The sequence below is a fragment of the Hemitrygon akajei genome, unplaced genomic scaffold (assembly GCF_048418815.1).
Source record: "Hemitrygon akajei unplaced genomic scaffold, sHemAka1.3 Scf000058, whole genome shotgun sequence".
In the NCBI taxonomy this organism is placed as follows: domain Eukaryota; kingdom Metazoa; phylum Chordata; class Chondrichthyes; order Myliobatiformes; family Dasyatidae; genus Hemitrygon; species Hemitrygon akajei.
Genome location: NW_027331944.1, coordinates 5,784,808 through 5,805,147, shown reverse-complemented (window position 1 = coordinate 5,805,147; position 20,340 = coordinate 5,784,808). Strand labels below are relative to the sequence as shown.

Sequence of the window (20,340 nt, the reverse complement as noted above, 5' to 3'; positions counted from 1 at the left end):
ACCACTGGAGGGAAGGGAATGGGGCAGAGAAAACCTACAGGGGGAAGGGTGATGGGGAAGAGAGATCGGACAGGAGGAAGGGGAATGGGGAGGAGAGATCCAACAGGAGAGAGGGGGATGGGGAAGTGAGATCCCACAGAAGGAAGGGGGAAGGGGAAGAGAGAACCCACAGGAGGAAGTGGAATGGGGAAGAAAGATCCCGCAGGAAGAGGGGTGGGGAAAAGACATCCCACAGGAGGATGAGGAAAGGGTAATAGAGAGCCGACAGGAGGAATGGGGATGGGGACGAGATCCCTAAGAATCGAAGGGGGATTGGGATAAGAGTTCCCACAGGAGGATTCCAAGGGAAAACGATAATCCTACAAGACGAGAGGATGCAGAAAATTTTTGTACGCGTGTGTTGGGTCTGAACAGAGACCCAGAGGAGATGCGGCCTCGCTCTCTATGTATCTGGTAGTGAGCAAAGTCACACACTATCAAGGGCAGGGGAGGACAATCTCACAATGGTATTTCTTTCCTTCTCACTGGGTCAGTCGGCAGACGGTCTCTTGTCCCTCACCGGGAAGGGGGTGTGAATCTCTGACCCACCTGCTGCAGTCAGTGTCGGTCTGGGTGTCAGTAACAGTGAGAAGGAACATTGTCAATGGACGTGTCATAGGCAGCAGGAAACACGGCCATTCCTGTGATTTACTACCATTAAACCAATGGTCGTTGTTCACTGATCTGATGAAGTCTCCAACACCCCTTCACAAGGAACCACAGAACCCTCCTGTCCTTGGGGAATTACTGACCGATCCCCTGGGCATTTGTCACAATTCTTCACAATCTGATTTATCACAGTTTAACCCAAATCTCTTTACATTGAAATGACACAATAGAACAGTTTCACAGTTCCGAGTGAGAGATAAATCAAGTTACCTCAGCTCCTGGCACTTGTGCAGCCCGGGTCCCAGCCGCTGGATTTCTTCACACTGAATGTGGCAGCCCTCCAGGTCTAGATGTTTTATTGTATCACAGAGTCTGATGACATGAGACAGGACCGCGCAGTCAATCGGGTTCAACGTCATTCCACGGAATGAAAGTGTTTTCACAGATCCCAGTGTTTCCTGAGCCAGTCTACGATTCTGAGACTCAAACAGGTAGTGCAATGTGTTCAAGAGGCTCCTTTTACCAGCTTCACTCTCTGTGTTTCCACTCTGACGTTTAACCTCCTCCCTCACCCAGTCAATCACCCGGCAGGTTGTTTCATTTGGAAATGGGCCCAGAAACTCCACCTGGCCCAGAGCTGTCATTGGGGAGGACAGACCAGCAACAAAACGGAGAAATACCTCAAATTTTCCATCTGTCGTGTTGTGGGCATCAGTGAGGAATTTCAGGATTTCCCCGGGATGTATAGTCAGGAATTGTGCGACTGCAGCTACAAACTCTTGGATGGTGAGGTGTGGGAATGTGTACACCACGCTCTGGGCAGAATCCTCTCTCTCCAAAAGCTCCATCAGGAACCCGGACAGGAACGGGGAAGGCTGCAGATTGTACTTGATCAAATCTCCATCTGTAAACACAATTTTGTTCTCGGACACTCCTCTGAAGGCCATTTGACCAACCCTGAGTAACACATCACGGGGTCTCTCAATATCACGGCGGTGGTTTTTCAGGATGTTGTAAATATAGTAGGAATACAGTTGGGTGATAGTCTTGGGAACTCGCTGTGGGTCCCTGTCTTTTTTTGTGAAGAAGGGGCCCAGTGTCAGAGCGAGGATCCAGCAGTAGGAGGGGTTGTAGCTCATGGTGTACAGGATCTCGTTCTCCTTCACATAATTGAAAATAGCTTCCGCCACCGTCTGATCTTCAAAATGTTTGTTGAAATATTCCTTCCGTTCCTCATCAACAAATCCCAGGATTTCAGCCCGGACACTGATCTCCGCCTTTTCCAATAAATGTAACGCAGTGGGACGAGTGGTCAACAGCACTGAACACCCTGGGAGCAGCTTGCCCTGGATTAAACTGTACACAATGTCAGACACTTCACACCACCACTCGGGATCTGGGCACTGGTGCTTGGGTTCTGTATCTCTCCGACTGTCCGCAAAATCGATTTTTTGTTTGAATTCATCCAAACCATCAAATATAAACAGCAGTTTCTCTGGGTTCTTCCAGACCTCTTTCAGGATATTCCCAAAGTAAGGATATTGATCCAGAATCAGTTCCCTCAGGTTTATTCGACAGTTAATGGTGTTCAAATCTCGGAATTTGAAACTGAAGACAAACTGGAATTGTTGGTATATATTCCCCATGGCCCAGTCATAAACAATCTTTTGTACCATCGTTGTTTTCCCGATCCCCGGATTTCCGGCCACTGCTGCTGAACTCACAGATTTGGATTTACTCCGGGAAAAGCTGCTCTGGAATAACTGATCAGTACGGATTTTTTCCAGCTGACTGCGGAGTTGTTTCTCTCTATAATCCTCATGGTCTCTGCCTCTTGCCAGCAGCTCATGTTCCACCAGTGTCCGATCTCGAACAGTAGAAATGACCGTGAGCTCAGCGTATCGATCAGCCAGCTGGAAAACCTTCACCTTCTCCGTCATCAGGATCGTGTTCACTCTCAGTGTTTCAGTTTGTGCCCGCAAAGTCTCCTTGTGTTTCTGTTGAACATCTTCCATGGGAACAGAGAACATATTCAAAACGTTAAATGGCTCATCTGACAAAGAACTTTATAACGGTATTTCAGCATTCAGTGTTTGAGATTACATGAATAAATTCAATGCTTCCATGGATATTAGCACAGAAAGTAAAATTCTGTTCACAGACACGGAATTGACAGCAATGGATGTCCCTGAAAATGTCCAATCCTCATTTTCTGGTTCTAATTATTTGTGAAGGTGAACATTCCCCTGATTGCACTGTCTGAGGAAGCTTAAACAAGCATCACTCCCCACTAACATCTTAACTACATTCTACAGAGGCGTGGTTGAGAGTGTGCTGACCTTTTGCATTACAACCTGGTACTCCAGCTGCAGTGCTGCCGACAAAAAAGCCTTGCAGGGGGTGGTTAGGGGAGCAGAGAAGGTTATTGGGGTCTCCCTACCTTCTGTCCAAGACCTCTTTCTGAGTCGATGCCTCCAGAAGACACGGAACATCATTAAAAACCCCTCACACCCTCTCCATGAACTGTGTGTTCTTCTGCCATCAGGTAAACGTTACAGGAGCATCAAAACTAAAACCACAAGGCTACTAAACAGCTTCCTCCCACAGGCAGTCAGACTGCTAAATAGCTGCTCTACCTGACTCTGCTTTGGACACTTTTAACTGGCACCGGACACTTATAACTTGATTTAAACCGACATGTGGCTGTTGTGTTTTACTATTTATTGTAGTGTTTTTTATTTAGTGTTGCGTTTGTTATGCTATGATTGCACTGCCCCTGGGAAACGCTGTCTCATTCTACACTGCAGAGCTGATGTACGGTTGGAATGACAATGAAGTTTTTGAATCTTGAATATTCTATTGCAGTCCTGACTGCACTCCCGTTACAACAACATTTCACTATATTTAAAGCATTGTTTGCCTCATTAACAGAGGATGTTAATGTTGATCTGGTGTGGAACTATGGAGAGCAGGACACTGTGCATTTTGGCCAATCTGCACACTGGGGAGTCACAGGTGTCCACTGCTCTTGCATCAAAACAGGAGCAGAATACGCGGGAAATACTCAAGTCGGGCAGCGTCTGGGGGAGAATCACAGTGAAGTTGCGGATCGATAACCCATCGGAATGACAGGAATGAAAATGGGTCGTTTTCAATCGCGGTGATGGAGGATTGGTGGAAAGATGGAATCTCTGTTAATGGAAGAAGCCACAAGCATCTGTCTCAGTGATGTACATCGTGTCTGTGGGAGAGGGTGGTGAAGTCTTGGTAACTGCTACTCATCAGTCTTGCTGTGGGGGTGTGGGGCTCTGTCTAATGAGGCCTCCGTCTGTCAGAGTCGACCATGGATGTCCCGCCCCTGCAAGCCGGACACTTCGATATGGAGAGGGAGCTTCTGTCGATGTAGCAAGCTCCCTCTCTCCATGCATCTGATGTACACAAAGGAACGGCAGAGACTGACACAGCTTGGCACCAGAGGTGTCGCAGGAGATGCCAGTCTGCGTTGAACACCATTTAACACTGACTCAGGGACTCCAGCTTCAGGCTTGTCCCATTGGGTTTTCTCCCAAACTCTTCCCCATGAGGGGTTACAGTTACAAGGCAGTGGAGTTTTGAGATCAGAGTTTTCTTGTTTCTGGGTGAGCTGCCAATCACAGCCAACAAACCCCATCTGCCCAAAGCGACTGATTGTAAGGCACCAGTAACCCACCTCTGCCCCTTCTCCTGTGGGAAGAAACGCTTCCACCGGGATTAGTGGCTAAACCGCACGTGAAGGCCAAGAGCTGGACAGAGGCTACTCGCCACTGGGAGCATTTAATAGTTCGCGGCAGCTCATCCGCACTGTCACTCCCCTTCCCCCCGGTTCTAACAATATTAAGCAACCAAGGGGCGCTGTATTATTGACAATGAATCGGTAAATTGGTTTATTATTGTGACATGCACCACTGTAAAATGGAAAACGTTTCTGCATGCGATCGAAATAGATCATTACATCACATCGGTGCAATGAGGTTGTACAAGGAAAAATGGAACAGAATAGTTCAGGGAAACAGTGTTTCAGTTGCCGAGAAAATGCAGTGCAGGCAGACGATAAGGTAGAAGGCCAAAGGATCATTGGGAGGTCAGCGTTGAGATTTTTTGGGACTATGTTCCTAAACTGTAGAATTCAACACCTTAAACTACAGTACTGTGCAGAAGTCTGAGGTGTATATTAGGACTGACACATTTTGTCTTTTATTTTCTAGTTTGCACTTTATCCCGTTGTGATGCGGTTTGAACGGCATCGTCTGGATGAAAGGTGCTTTATAAATAAGTTATTATTATGATTATTATTATTATTATTATTATTATTATTATTATTATTATTATTATTATTATTATTATTATTATTATTATTATTAATATTATTATTTTCATCATCATCATCATCATCTTAGCCTAAACTGGTAAAACTTGAGGTACAGGTATAGCCAAGCACACTCATGTCTCAATTGATAGGAGATTTCAGACTATTCTCGTGGTGTATAGTGTTATGGGTTTTCGAAGATTTACACTAGTATCGCCGTGTGGGCCGAATTTATTAATACTATTCTGTAAAGCCTTTAGGATGATACCAGTTATTGATATTACGATTGGGATAAATAATACCCTGTTCGTGTTCCATAGTCTTTCATTTTGCCCTTTCAATTCAACATATTTCTGGTATTGTTTTTTACTAATTCATTTCTGTAAGTTATGTGTGTTTGGAATGGCTATATATATTTCAAAAGTTGCTTTTGCTTGTTTATCCTGTAAAATTACATCCGAACGCAGATCATGTATTATCCTATCCGAAATAATGATCGGACACAGTATGATATGAAGGACTCTAACCTAAAAGTGGAGCAGGCTTGTACTTATTGTAGGTTATCGTGTTTTTCATCAGTTGTAGTTCAAGCAAGCTTTTTAGGAATGTTGTCCACCACTTGATTGTGCTTGTGCAAGTCATGAGATTCAGTTAAATTACTGCAGGATGTTGTAAAGTGTTGGATTGTTTCTGGTTTCTCTTATAATTTTCAGCATATATCGTCCTGGATCTATTAGCCGTTTATTCTGTATTATTGATAACTACATGTGTCAACAACCTTGTCCTGTATTGCTACAATGATCCCTTCTGTTTCTGGGAAGAGGTCTCCAACTCTGAGCCAGGGGCTCGACGCTTCCTTGTCGACATCTGATCGGCTCAGATCGTGGGGATGTCCTCCGTGGGGAGTCAGACTCTTCCATTGGTTAACGTTTTCTACTTTTATGATAGTTTCTTCTCTTTTATGGGTTATGTTTTCATTTACGTTCAGTGATGTGTACCCCTTATTGGATTTGCATATGCGTGTATGGAGTGCTGAATCCTGCTTGCGTTATGAAAGTATGTCAAAAGAGCTAATTGTGGATTTCAGAAAAGGCAAGATGAAGGAACACGACACACCAGTCCTCATAGAGGGATCTGATGTGGAAAGAATGAGCAATTCTATATTCCTGGCTGTCAATATCTCCGAGTATCTAACCTGGACCCAATATATCGATACAGCTACAAAGAAGGCACAACAGTGGCTATAGTTCATCAGGAGTTTCCAACATCACTCGAATATTTCTACAGATGTAACTTGCAGAGCATTGTAACTGGCTGCATCACCGTCTGCTTCATGGGGACTACTGTACAGGATCGGATTAAGGCGCACACTCAACGATTCAGAACAACTTCATCTCTGCCATCCAGTTTCCGAATGGACGTTGAACCCATCGATAGTGACTCACTAATCTCTTTTTAAATTTCTATTTCTGCACTACTTATTTAGTTTAATATTTCATATAATCACACAGACATGCACAGCTATATATGTTCAATTTCCAGGCCCTGAAGCCACTTCGCTGCTCAGCCAGATTCTCCGTCTGACAGGCCACATGTCTCGCATGGATAACTCCAGGTTACCGAAAGCAGTACTCTACGGAGAACTCCCTCAGGGCGAGAGAGATCGTGGTGCCCCGCGCAGGAGGTACAAGGACCAAATTAAGCAGAGGCTCTCTCAGGTAAATATGGAGGTCAACGAGTGGCAGCCGCTGATCCACGGAAAAGCCAGGAATTTTGAGGAACCCAGAAGAGCGACTGCTGAAAAGAAGAGGGGATGAAAGAAGGATCCAACTACCCAAGCGCCTACATCCCAGCTGTCCCTCTGTCCCAACTGCTCCCGAGTCCACAGATCCAGAATTGGCCCCTACCGTCACCAACGATCGTGTCGTCATCCAGTACCACCCCCCCTCACAGACACACACACACACACACACACACACACACACACACACACACACACAGACACACACACACACACACACACACACACACACACACACACACACACACACACACACACACACACACACACTCACCTATACCTATTTGGGAAGAGAACAGGATTTAGGGTATGTTTCATGATCATTAATGCTTGGTGGAACCCCGGAATGTCCATGCCCTCAAATCCTTTTGTTCCCCAGATCTGGAGTACCTGGTGCTGCTGTGTAAACCTTTCCGGCTGCCAAGGGAGTTCCCGGCTGTTATTTTCACAGCTGTGTAATAACAACATCCCCCAGTTGTGTGTTGTTGTCACAGAGGGGAGATGATTTCCTTCAGAAATCGGTCAGGACTTCCCAAACCACAAAATTTGTATCAACAGTTCTGTGTGAACAGCACTTGCCGTGTGACCGACTGCTTACATTGCCGGTGATCAGCAGGAGCTCAAGAAATTCAGCTCCGATCTGTGCAAAGTCATCCAGGCAGCGAAACGACAATACAGAGATCGTATTCAGGCACAGCTCTCCACCAACAACACACACAGCTTATGGCAAGCTCTGCACCCCAATGCAGACTTCAGAGCTAAGTGCAGTGGTGCTGCCAACATCGCTGCCTGTCTCCCAGAGGATCTAAGTCTCTTTACGCTCGGTTCGATATCGCCAACACTGAGACCCCGAGGAGAGCCGACAAAGCAACCTGCACATTGGTCATCTCTGAGGCTGAAGTTCGCAGGTGTTTCCAACGAGTGGACAGTCGCAAGCCTGCGGGACCGGACGGCGTCCCAGGGCGGGTACTCAGGATGCGCGAGGCACGACTGGCAGGTGTATTTACAGATATTTTTAATCTCACCCTCTCCCAGTGTAGAGTTCCCTCCTGCTTCAAATCATCCACCATTGTTCCTGTACCTAAAACAACTAAGGCAACATGTCTGAACGTCTGGCGTCCTGTCGCACTCACCTCAATAATTAGCAAATGCTTTGAGAGACTGGTCAAGGATTGCATCTGCAGCTTGTTACCACCCACACTGGACCCCCTACAATTCACCTACCGACACAACCCATCAACAGATGACACAATAGCCACTGCTCTGCACACCTCCTTAAACATCTGGAGAAGAGGGATGCTTATGTGAGAATGATGTTATTAGTCTACAGTTCAGCATTCAATACCATCATTCCCTCCAGGTTTGACAAGAAGCTCAGAGACCTCGGCCTTCACCCTGCCTTGTGCAGCTGGATGCTGGATTTCCTGTCAGATCGCCAGTAAGTGGTAAGAGCGGGCTCCCTCACCTCTGCCCCTCTGACCTTCAACACAGGAGCCCCTCAGGGCTGTGTCCTAAGCACCCTCCTTTACTCTCTGTATGCGCATGACTGTGTCGCTACCCACAGCTCCAATCTGCTAATTAAATTTGCTGAGGATACTACATTTATTGGCCAAATCTCAAATAATAACGAGGCAGCCGACACAGAAGAAGTCACCACCCAGACACAGTGGTGACAAGAAAACAACTTCTCCCTCAATGTCGCAAAAACAAAGGAGCTGGATGCAATGTTGCAAAGACAAGAGGAATGGAGATAGGCTAACCCCTATTGACATCAATGGATCTGGGGTTGAGAGGGTAAACAGCTTCAAGTTCCTCGGCGTTCACATCACTGAGGACTTCACGTGGTCTGTACACATCAATTGTGTGGTGAAAAAGGCACAACAGCACCTCTTTCACCTCAGACAGATCCATAGAACCATAGAGCATTACAGCACAGAAACAGGCCTTTCGGCCATTGTCTGTGCCGAACCATTTTTCTGCCTAGTCCCACTGACCTGCACCTGGCCCATATCCCTCCATACACCTCTCATCCATATACCTGTTTGAAGTTTTTCTTAAATGTCAAAAGTGAGCCCGCATTCACCACTTCATCTGACAGCTGATTCCACACTCCCACCACTCTCTGTGTGAAGAAGCACCTTCCCCAATGTTCCCTTTAAACTTTTCCCCCTTCACCCTTAATCCATGACCTCTGTTTTTTTTCTCCCCTAGCCTCAGTGGTAAAAGCCTGCTTGTATTCCCTCTATCTATACCCATCATAATTTTATACACCTCTATCAAATCACCCCTCATTCTCCTATGCTCCAGGGAATAAAGTCCTAACCTATTCAACCTTTCGCTTTAACTCAGTTTCTTAAGTCCCGGCAACATCTTTGTAAACCTTCTCTGCACTCTTTCAACCTTATTAATATCCTTTCTGTAATTAGCTGACCAGAACTGCATACAATACTCCAAATTCGGTCTCACCAATGTCTTATACAACCTCACCATTACATTCCAACTCTTATACTCAGTACTTTGATTTATAAAGGCCAATGTACCAAAAGCTCTCTTTACGACCCTATCTACTTGTGACGCCACTTTTAAGGAATTATGTATCTATACTGACAGATTCCTCTGTTCTACTGCCCTCCTCAGTGTCCTACCATTTACCTTGTAGGTTCTAACCTGGTTTGACCTTCCGAAGTGCAATACCTCACACGTGACCGCATTAAGCTCCATCTGCCGTTTTTCAGCCCATTCCTCCAACTGGTCCAAATCCCTCTGCAAGCTTTGAAAACCTTCCTCACTGTCCACTACACCTCCAATCTTTGTATTATCAGCAAATTTGCTGATCCAATTTGCCACATTCTCATCCAGGTCATTGAGATAGATGACAAATAACAGTGGACCCAGCACTGATCCCCGTGGCACATCACGAGTCACAGGCCTCCACTCAGAGTAGCAATCCTCCACTACCACTCTCTGGCTTCTTCCATTGAGCCAATGTCTAATCCAATTTACTACCTCTCCATGTATACCTAGCGACTGAATCTTCCTAACTAACCTCCCATGCGGGACCTTGTCAAAGGCCTTACTGAAGTCCATGTAGACAACATCCACTGCCTTCCCTTCATCCACTTTCCTGATAACTTCCTCGATTAACTCTAATAGATTGGTTAAACATGACCTACCACGTGCAAAGCCATGCTGACTGTTTCTAATAAGTCACTGTCTATCCAAATACCTGGAGATCCTATCTCTTAGTATTCCTTCCAAGAATTTACCTACTACCGATGTCAAACATACCGGCCTATAATTTCACGGCTTACTTTTTGAGCCTTTTTTAAACAACGGACCTACATGAGCTATCCTCCAATCCTCTGGCACCGGATCCGTGGATATCGACATAATATTTATGCCAGGGCCACTGCAATTTCAACATTAGTCTCCTTCAAGGTCCGAAGGAATACCCTATCAGGTCCTGGGGATTTATCTGCTCTGATTTGCCTCAAGACAGCAAGCACCTCCTCCTCTTTAATCTGTATAAGTTCCATGACCTCCCTACTTGTTTGCCTTGTTTCCTTAGACTCCATTCCAGTTTCCTCATTTAATAAAGATGCAAAAAACCCATTTAATATCTCTCCCATTTCAGCTGGTTCCATACATAGCCGACCACTCTGATCTTCAAGAGGATCAATTTTATTCCTTACTATCCTTTTGCTCTTAACATACCTGTAGAAGCTCTTAGGATTATCCTTCACCCTGACTGCCAAGGCAACCTCATGTCTTCTTTTAGCACTCCTGATTTCTTTCTTAAGTATTTTCTTACTCTTTTTATACTCCTCAAGCATCTTATTTCCTCCCTGTTGCCTATACATGTTATACATCTCACTCTTCTTCTTTATCAGAGTTCCAATATCCCTCGATAGCCAAGGCTCCTTATTCTTATTCATTTTGCCTTTAACCCTGACAGGAACATACAAACTCTGCACTCTCAAAATTTCTCCTTTGAAGGTCTCCCACTTACCAATCACATCCTTGCCAGAGAACAACCTGCCACAATCTACGATTTTTAGATCCCTTCTCATTTCTTCAAACTTGGCCCTTTTCAGGTTTAGAATGTCAACCCGAGGACCAGATCTATCTTTATCCATGATCAAGTTGAAACTAATGATGTTATGATCACTGGAACCAAAGTGTTCCCCTACACACACTTCCGTCACCTGCCCTAACTCATTTCCTAATAGGAGATCTAATATTGCATTCTCCCTAGTTGGTACATCTATATATTGATTTAGAAAACTTTCCTGAACACATTTTACAAACTCTAACCCATCTGGACTTTTAACAGTATGGGAGTCCCAATCAATGTGTGGAAAATTAAAATCCTCTACAATCACAAATTTCTGTCTCCTGCAGTTGTCTGTTGTCTCTTTGCAGATTTGCTCCTCCAATTCTCGCTGACTATTGGGTGGTCCATAATACAACCCTATTAATGTGGTCATACCTTCCTGTTTCTCAGCTCCACCCATATGGCCTCAGTAGACAAGCCCTCTAATCTGTCCTGCCGAAGCACTGCTGTAATATTTTCCCTGACTAGCAAAGCCACCACCCACCCTTCATCCCTCAGTCTCTATCACGTCTGAAACATTGGAACCCTGGAACATTGAGCTGCCAGTCCTGCCCCTCCTGTAGCCAAGTTTCAGTAATGGCTATGATGCCATAATTCCACGTGTCAATCCAGGCCCTCAGCTCATCTGCCTTTCCCACAATACTCCTCGCATTAAAATATACAAACCTCAGAAGATTGTTACCATCACATCCAACCTTACTATTTATGACTTTGCATGAACTACCAACATCATTTATTTTTACCCTCGTTCCACTATCCACTCTGGCACTCTGGTTCCCATCCCTCTGCCAATCTAGTTTAAACCCTCCCCAATAAAACTAGCAAACCTCCCTGCAAGTATATTGGTCCCCTTGTAGTTCAGGTGTATCCCGTCTCTCTTGTACAGGTCCAACCTGCCCCAGAAGAGGTCCAGCTGATCTAGAAATCTGAAACCCTGCCCCTTACACCAGTTTCTCAGTCACGTGTTCATCTGCCAGAGCATCGCACTCTTACCCTCACTGGCACGTGTCACAGGCAGCAATCCGGAGATTACTACCCTCTATTTTTTTTTTTCAAGCTCTCTGTACTCACTCTTCAGGACATTCTGACTCTTTCTACCTATGTCATTGGTACCGATGTGTGCCACGACATCTGGTTGATCACCCTCCCACCTCAGAATGCTGTGCAGGCGATAAGAGACATCCCTGACCATGGCACCCGGGAGGCAACAAACCATCCGGGAGTCTCTGTCACAACCACAGTATCTCCTGTCTGTACCCCTGACTATGGAGTCCCCTATCACTACCGCTCTCCTCTTCCTCCTCCCTCCTTTCTGCACTGCAGAACCAGACTCAGTGCCAGAGATCCCCCCCCCCCGCCGCAGCTTGACCCAGATAAGCCATCCTCCCCCCCCCCCCAACAGTATCCAAATTGGTATACCTATTTTGAAGGGGAATGGCCACAGAAGAACCCTGCATTAACTGCCCTTTCCCCTTCCCTTGCCTGACGGTAACCCAATTACCTGTGCCCTGTTTCTTAGGTGTAACTACCTCCCGGAAGCTACTATCTATAAACTGCTCAGTCTCCCGAATGATCTGGAGGTCATTCATCTCCTGCTCCAGTTCCCTAATGCGGTCTGTTAGGAGCTACAGCTGGATGCACTTCTTGCAGGTATCGTTGTCAGGGACACTGGATGTCTCCCTGACTTCCCACATCCTGCAAGAGGAGCATTCCGACATCCTGCCTGGCATATTCTCTAGTCTGAACAACAAAAAAAGAAAAACAGAAAAACAGATGGTTGAGATGGTTGAGGACGTTTGGGATGGGCCCCTAAATGCTAACGATTTTCTATAGGGGCACAATTTTGTGCATCGTGACTGGCTGCATCACTGCCTGGTATGGGAACTGTACTTCTCTCAATCGTAGGACTCTGCAGAGAGTGGTGCGGACAGCCCAGTGCATCTGTAGATGTGAACTTCCTACTATCCAGGTCATTTCAGAGATAGGGGGTAAAAAGGGCCCGAAGGATCATTCTGGACCCAAGTCTCACCAAGCACAAACTGTTCCAGCTGCTATCATCCGGGAAATGGTACCGCAGCTTAAAAGCCAGGACCAACAGGCTCCGTGACAGCTTCTTCCACCAGGCCATCAGACTGATTAATTCACGCTGATACAATTCTACAATTTCCACAATTGTATACATAAATACAGACTCACTGCAGACACTTTACTGTAATCGTGCTGCTGGCGCTGAAAAACAATTTTCACGACATGTGTCCATGATTTTAACCCTGATCCTGAAAATTTTTATCTGGCTGTTGTCTCATTTTTTAGATTTGTTATTCATCATCCTCATACTGCCCTCGTTGATATCAATTCAAGTGCGCTTCAGTGCACGTGGGGTTTTCCAGAAATTGCTATTTAAGTTCTTATTGTTTTTCATATTTTCCAGATCTGTTTCAGACCAGAGTATTTTACCAAAATTATACGTCAATTTGGGCACAGTGAGTGTTTACTACCTTCGTTATATTTTTACTGTTCAGCTCAGTTTGGCAGATTTTCTTGATCCTTGATGTAAATTCAAAGTTTGTTCAGCCTAGCAGTAAATTCAGATTTTCTTCAGCCTTGAAGTAAATTTTGTTGGAAGGTTTTCCTTTATCACACTATTGTCTATTTTCTTTGCTTGTTGATATCCTAAATATACGTTTCATATTCTGTTGCATTGTATCCTGATGCTCTGTTTGAAATTCTACCGGCTCTATTGCACCTTTCTTTATGTTTAATCATGTTCTGTACTTTCCTAGTCTAAAGTTCATGCTTATATATTTGGAAATTAGTTCCAGTATTTGAATTGTTTGTTTCAGCTTTACTGATGCAAGAGCAAATAATTTCAAATCATCAATGTATAGCTGTGTCAAGGTATAATTCGTATTTTTTTCTGATTAGATACCTGATTTTTGTCTGTTTCAGTAAATTATGAGTGGGCTTAAAGCTAGACAAAACCATAGTGGGCTTAGTGAGTCGCTCTGGAAAATCCCTCTATTTATTTTGATAGTGGTCGTTGTTCCTCTGTGGTTGTTAATAGGATGATTATTTTACGCGAATTCTTCATCAGTTGTAGAAATTTCACAAATATTGTATGAATTTTATATATATTTAGAACTTCTCTTAAGCACACGAGGAACAGAATCAGATGTGGTTTTTGTTTTGATTGACAATATAACACTGAAAGTTTTCTGCTTTCCACAGGGTTTGAAATAGAATTACATAATCTGTTATCTGTTGTTCAAACCCGAATGGTATACTGTCTGCTCTGCTGTGAGTATATTGTGGTTATCTAAGTTGTTACCTGAGTTGTTATTAGTTACGAGATGTACGATGCTATAATTTTAGATATAAAATTGTCTTATTATTTTTAAGAGCCAATAATAACATAGTAGGTGACCATTTAGTAGTCTTATAAATGCAGAATAAAGTTGTCGTTGAGACTGGTGGTACATACCTTCTGCCTTTTATATGTTCTGCCCCATGGGAGTAGGACGGAGAGGATGTATGAGGTGGTTTGGGGTTCAGTAACAAGGCTTTGCGTTGGGTTTGTGTCTTGCCAGCTTGATTGAGTTCCTCCAGAAGGTGACAAAGGTGATGGATGCAGTTACACAAGGATATTGTCTACTTGTATATTGGTAGAGTGTTTGACAAAGTCCCACATGGGAGGCTCATACAGAATATTTACATGCTTGGGAACTGTGGGGAACTGTCCTGGCTGCCGGGGACACAAACTGGGAGAAATGTCTTGGCTGGCGGGTGGTTAATCTGTGAAATTATTGTCATAGACGGCTGAGGAAGACACTTCATTGGATATATTTAAATTGCAGGTCGATATGTTCCTGATTAGGAAGAGCGTCAACGTTTACTGGGATAATGGGGTAGAGAGGAATTGAAGAGCAAATTCACTGAGCCGAATGGCTTAATTCTGCTACTAGGTCTTATGGTTTTAAGGAGCATCTGGAGTATTGTGTTCACTTCTGATTGTCCAGGTCTTGGAAGGATTGGAGAGGGTGCAGAACAGGTTCATCAGGATGTTGCCTGGATTCGGTGACATGTGCTACAAGTAGAGGTTTGATAAACCTGGTTTGTTTATTCTGGAGTTAGAATAGAGATCTGACTGAGGTGTACAAGTTTGAGAGATATGAGTCTGGGTCGACAGCCTGTATTTTGTTTGTTACTTATTTTACATATGACTGTTGTCTGATACCAGAGGGCATTTGGTTAAGGTGAGATGGGGTAAATTTACAGCAATTGTGGGTAGTTTTTTAACAGAGTTGTGGGTGCCTGGAATTTACTGTCTGGGTCAACATGGCTTTGTGAAAGGAAGGTCGTGCCTCATGAGGGTAACTGAGTTTTTTGAAGAGGTAACAAAAAGCAATTGATGAAGGTACGGTAGTAGATGTGGTCTACATGGATTTTAGCAAGGCACTTGACAAGGTCCCTCACGAGAGACTCATCCAGAAAATCATGAGGCACGAGATAAGTGGAACCTTGGCCGTTTGGATAAATAATTGGCTTACAGGAAGAAAGCAGAGGGTAGTAGTGGAAGGAAAGTATTCTGCCTGGAGGTCGGTGACTAGTGGAGTACCGCAGGAATCTGTCCTGGGACCCCTGCTATTTGTGATTTTAATAAATGACCTGGATGTAGAGGTGGAAGAATGGGTGAGTAAATTTGTGCATGACATGAAGATTGGAGGAGTTGTGGATGGAGCTGTAGTTTGTCGAAGGTTACAAGAGGATATAGACAGGGTGCAGATTTGGGCAGAAAAGTGGCAGATAGGGTTCAATCCGGATAAGTGTGAGGTGATGCATTTTGGAAGGACAAACCAGAATGCTGAGTACAAGTTTAATCATTGGTTACTTTAGAGTGTGGAGGAACAGAGGGACCTTGGGGTTCAAATCCATCCATCCCTTAAGGTCGCTGCACGGGTTGATAGGATAGTTAAATAGGGCTATGGGATGCTAGACTTCATTAATAGGGGGATTGAGTTCAAGAGTAGAGAGGCCAAGTTGCAAATCTACAAATCTCTGGTGAGACCGCACTTCGAGTATTGTGTTCAGTTCCGGTCACCTCATTATAGGAAGGATGTGGAAGCTATGGAGAGGGTGCAGAGGAGATTTACCAGGATGTTGCCTGGTTTGGAGAACAAGTCATGTGAAGCAAGGTTAGCAGACCTGGGACTTTTCTCTTTGGAGCGTAGAAGGATGAGAGGGCACTTGATAGAGGTCTAAAAAAATATGAGAGGCATAGATAGGGTGGATAGTCAGTACCTGTTTCTCAGGTCACCAATAGCAAACACTAGAGGGCATAGGTACAAAGTTAAGGGAGGGAAGTTTAGGGGAGACATCAGGGGTAAGTATTTTACAAGGGGTTGTGGGTGCCTGGAACAACTTGCCAGTGATGGTGGTGGAGGCTAAAACATTAAGGGTATTTAAGAACCTCTTGGACAGGCACATGGATGAAAGAACAATAGAGGGTCACGGGGTACTGTGGGTTTAGTACTCTTTTTAAAGGAATACATGGGTCAGCACAACATCCAGGGCCGAAGAGCCTGTACTGTGCTGTAGTATTCTAGTGTCTAGAGTCTAGTGACTAGGGTCATGTCGGAGGCAACTATGTTATAGATGCTCCTAGTTATACATGAATGTGCAGGAAATGCAAGGAAATGGTCAATAATATAAGAAAGGATACCAAAGTTCTTTTTTTTCTTCCCCAGATACATAAAGAGTGAAAAAAAGGGAGAGGGTCGATATCGGACCACTAGAAACTGCTGTGTAGTTGCAGTAACGGGTGAAAAGGAAATGCCAGACAAACTCTGTGCTAGTCACTAGCAGAATTCCAAAAGGTAAAGATCATCAGCAAACAGAATTGCGTGTAGTGCTATTACAAAGGAAAAGGGGCTTGGAAGATGAAAGGTGTGAAGATAGAAAAGTCACCTGGACTGGGTCATACAGAGTATCAGGAGCCTGCCTGGGGTGTGTTGGGATTCCCAGAGCATTAGGACCTGGAGTGAAGGCTTCAGCAGAACCAACAGCTGGATTAATAGAAAAATATATTGTAGAATATTCAGGCTGCAAAGAGAGATATTTTGAATTGTTACTTGATTCCAGAGATCAGCGAATGTTCAATGGCGAATTTTGATTCCCAGGTTTTGCCAAGTCACAGACTAACACTTGAGATGTGGTTGGAACTGTGTGTTTCATCACTCACCGATCAGCTGAGTGGGTAATTCCGATAAACCTTGGGCGATGTTCATGTATTTCTGTGGATCAGGACCTGTTTAAATATTAAAAAAAATCCATGGAAACAGAGCTAAAGTAATTAAAATAACTTAAATGTTTATCTCAATGTGCCTTTGTGTTCAGTGCGTGTTTTTAACATACCGAGTTCCTGTATTTCCCTCAGTATTCTGTCCAACTTCGGTAACTCAGTCCTCCACATCAGAAAGGATTTCCACATCGCCCTCCGGGCCTGGGAGCCTTTGTCCATCACCAAACTGACGAAGAGTCTGGAACTCTCTGCCCGGTTTCCCTTCTCTGTCAGTTCAGTGACTTTCTACAAAAGGAAACAATGGACTTATTGTGGAGCAGACAGACAGACATGGAGAATGTGCAGGAAAGTATCTGTTCATGGCCCCAGTAGCTTCAGAACAGATGCAGTCACTGGGCTGTTGCCTCATCCTCTCTGGGTTCAGTCATTAACAGAGAAACAGTAACTGAAGGAAATTCTAAATCAATAGTGAGTAAGAATAAGGATTTCCTGACACCCTGCAGTAGATGCAATGTGATTAATTTCCTTGATCTGTCAATGTGCAGCATTACATCAACAAGATGTGACAACAAGAACGGAAGAGAGGGGAGAGAGAGCAAAAACAAATGGATGGCGGGCATCACTGAATCGTGGCTGACAAAAGTTTATAGTTGGGTACTTAAATCCAAGGATAAGTATTGAATCGGAAGGATACGCAGGTAGGTGAAAGTGTTGGGTTGAAGCTGCTGTCATTAAAAATGAAAAGTCCTGAGAAAGAGGTGATGTCGGATTAGACGATGTGGATGTTAAGAAACTGCGTAGGTAAAATGACCCTGATGGAAATTATATACAGGCTTGTTAACAGTAGCCAGGATTTGGGCTACAAATTACAACGGGAGTGAGGAGAGGCATGGAAAAAGGTCAATGCTAAAATTGTCACGGGGAGTTTCAATATGCAGGTAGCTTTGGAAAATCAGGTCGGTGCTGAATCCCAAGTGAGGGAATTTATAGAATGCCAATGAGATGGCTTTTGAGAGAAGCCTATGGTTGAGCCCACTATAGGAAAGGTGGATCTAGATTCTATGTTGTGTATTGAACAAGATTTGATTAGGGAGCTTCAGCTAAATAAACCCTTAAGAGGCAGTGATCATAAAATAGCAATACTCAGCCAGCAGGTTGAAAGGGAAAAGGTAAAGTTAGAGGTATCAGTGCTACAGTAGAATGAAGGAATTACCTCGGCATGAGAGAGGAGCTGGGCAATAATAAATTCGAAAATGACACTAACAGGGACAATGGCACAACAGGAATTTCTGAAGTTTCTCGGAGCAATTCAGAAGGTGCAGGACAAATGATCAGAATGATGAAGAATTATTCTAAAGGGAGGATGATCAACCGTGGCTGACGAGGTAGTCAAAGCAGCACAAAAGCAAAGGAGAGGGCACAGAATATTACAAAATATAGTAGAAAGCTGGAGGACTGGGATGTTTTTACAAATCAACAGAAGGCAATTCAAAAACCGTAAATAGAGAAAATATGAAATAGGAAGGTAGGCTAGAGAATGATGTAAAATAGCTTACCAAAACGTCCGTCTGATATATGAAGATTGAAAGAGAGGAGAGTGGATATTGGACCACTGGAAAATGACAGTGGAGAGGTACTGTCAGGGGACAAGGAAATGCCGGAAGATATTGGTCGGCATTTTGCGTCAGTCCTCACTGTAAAAACACTAGAACGTGCCAGATATTTCAGAATGTCCGGTGGCAGAAGTGAGTGTATTTGCAATTATTGCGGAGAAGGCGCTTGGTAAGCTGAAAGTTCTGAAGATAGATGAGTCCAGATCAACTCACCCGATTGCTTCTGAAAGAGGACGCTGAAGAGATTGTGGAGACATTAGTAATGATCACTCAAGAATCACTAGATTTTGGAATGGTTCCGGAGGACTGATCATTTTAAACTATAGGCCAGTTAGTCTGATCAGCGTTTGGGAAGATGTCAGCAGTCGATAACTGAGGATAGGGTTTCGGGGTATTCGGACGCACATGATAAGAAAAAGGCCAACATCCATGGAAGGGAATCTTGCCTGACAGAACTGCAGAATCCATTGGAACTGACAGCTGCGGAGATCAGGTCATTGGGTATATTTAAAACAGAGGTTGGTACCTTCTTGACTAGTCTGGTCAGCAAAGTTCACTGGGCGAAGGCAGGAGAATGGGGTTGAGAGGGATAGTAAATCACCCATGATGTAATGGCGGAGCAGAATCGATGGGCCTAATGGCCAATTGTGCTCTGATGCCTTATGGTCTTATGAAATGTAAAGACAAAAGAAGATTAAGGAATGTCAGTGCGGCTATCTTATAATGGAGATGGTTACTGCCTGGCACTCATACCGTAAAATGGTAATGACTTCTTGAATGCAGGCATGGGCTTCCTGATTAACTGAGGAATTATGAATTAATCATTGAATAGTCTTCAAGCAACATACACCTATGATGGAATTAAGATAACTGAATATGGATGGGCTTAGAACATCGCTCGGAGAAATAAGAGAGGCAGTGTTTAAGGGTAAGCACAACATTGTATGCCGAAGGGCCTGTACTGTGCTGTACTGTTCTATGTTCTATGTTCTGTGTCCCGGATTTGAATGATTGATCTCCTAGAACAGATATCAGTAGGGAATTGGTAAGGTTTTCCATAACACGAATAATGGACAACAATTATGGAACAAATCAGCATAATTCCGTGATGGCCCACTGCACTGTGAAATAATCCCTCAGTTTCACTGCTACCATGTCTGAGGAGTTACAGTTGTGAAGGAAATTTAACCAGTAAAGCAGACGTCTCCAGATGAGGAATTTATAGATCAGCATCATATTTACAGATTACCTCTTGCCTTTGGATAATGCCTGTGTGATTCATTACAGACAGCGCCAATGAATCCCAACGAGAACAGGGTTACTCACGGGTGTAACACACTTGATTTTCTAATACCACTCATGGCAGAATAGGTCAGATCTAGGACAAGACAATCACTGTTTGTGAGCTCCACGGAGAGTGACCTGAAATGGTGTGTCCCTGTCTCTCATTAGTCAGATATTCAGCAAGTTAGCAGTTGTTTTTTTTTTGTTTGTCCCTTCCCTTTCAGGACAACCTGTTGA

The 20,340-nt window shown here is 44.2% G+C and overlaps 1 protein-coding gene across 1 annotated transcript in view; it reads right to left on the bottom strand.

Moving 5' to 3' along the window:
• Nucleotides 1–17,535, bottom strand: part of LOC140721628 (NACHT, LRR and PYD domains-containing protein 3-like) — a 28,511-nt gene extending 10,976 nt beyond the window's left edge. The window contains exons 1-2 of the mRNA XM_073036440.1: nucleotides 17,320–17,535; nucleotides 919–2,656 (exon numbers count right to left, since the gene is read on the bottom strand). Of these exons, the coding sequence (XP_072892541.1) occupies nucleotides 919–2,656; nucleotides 17,320–17,425 (1,844 nt within the window). The 5' untranslated portion in view covers nucleotides 17,426–17,535. The remainder of the gene's footprint in view (nucleotides 1–918; nucleotides 2,657–17,319) is intronic.
• Nucleotides 17,536–20,340: the final 2,805 nt, after the last annotated feature.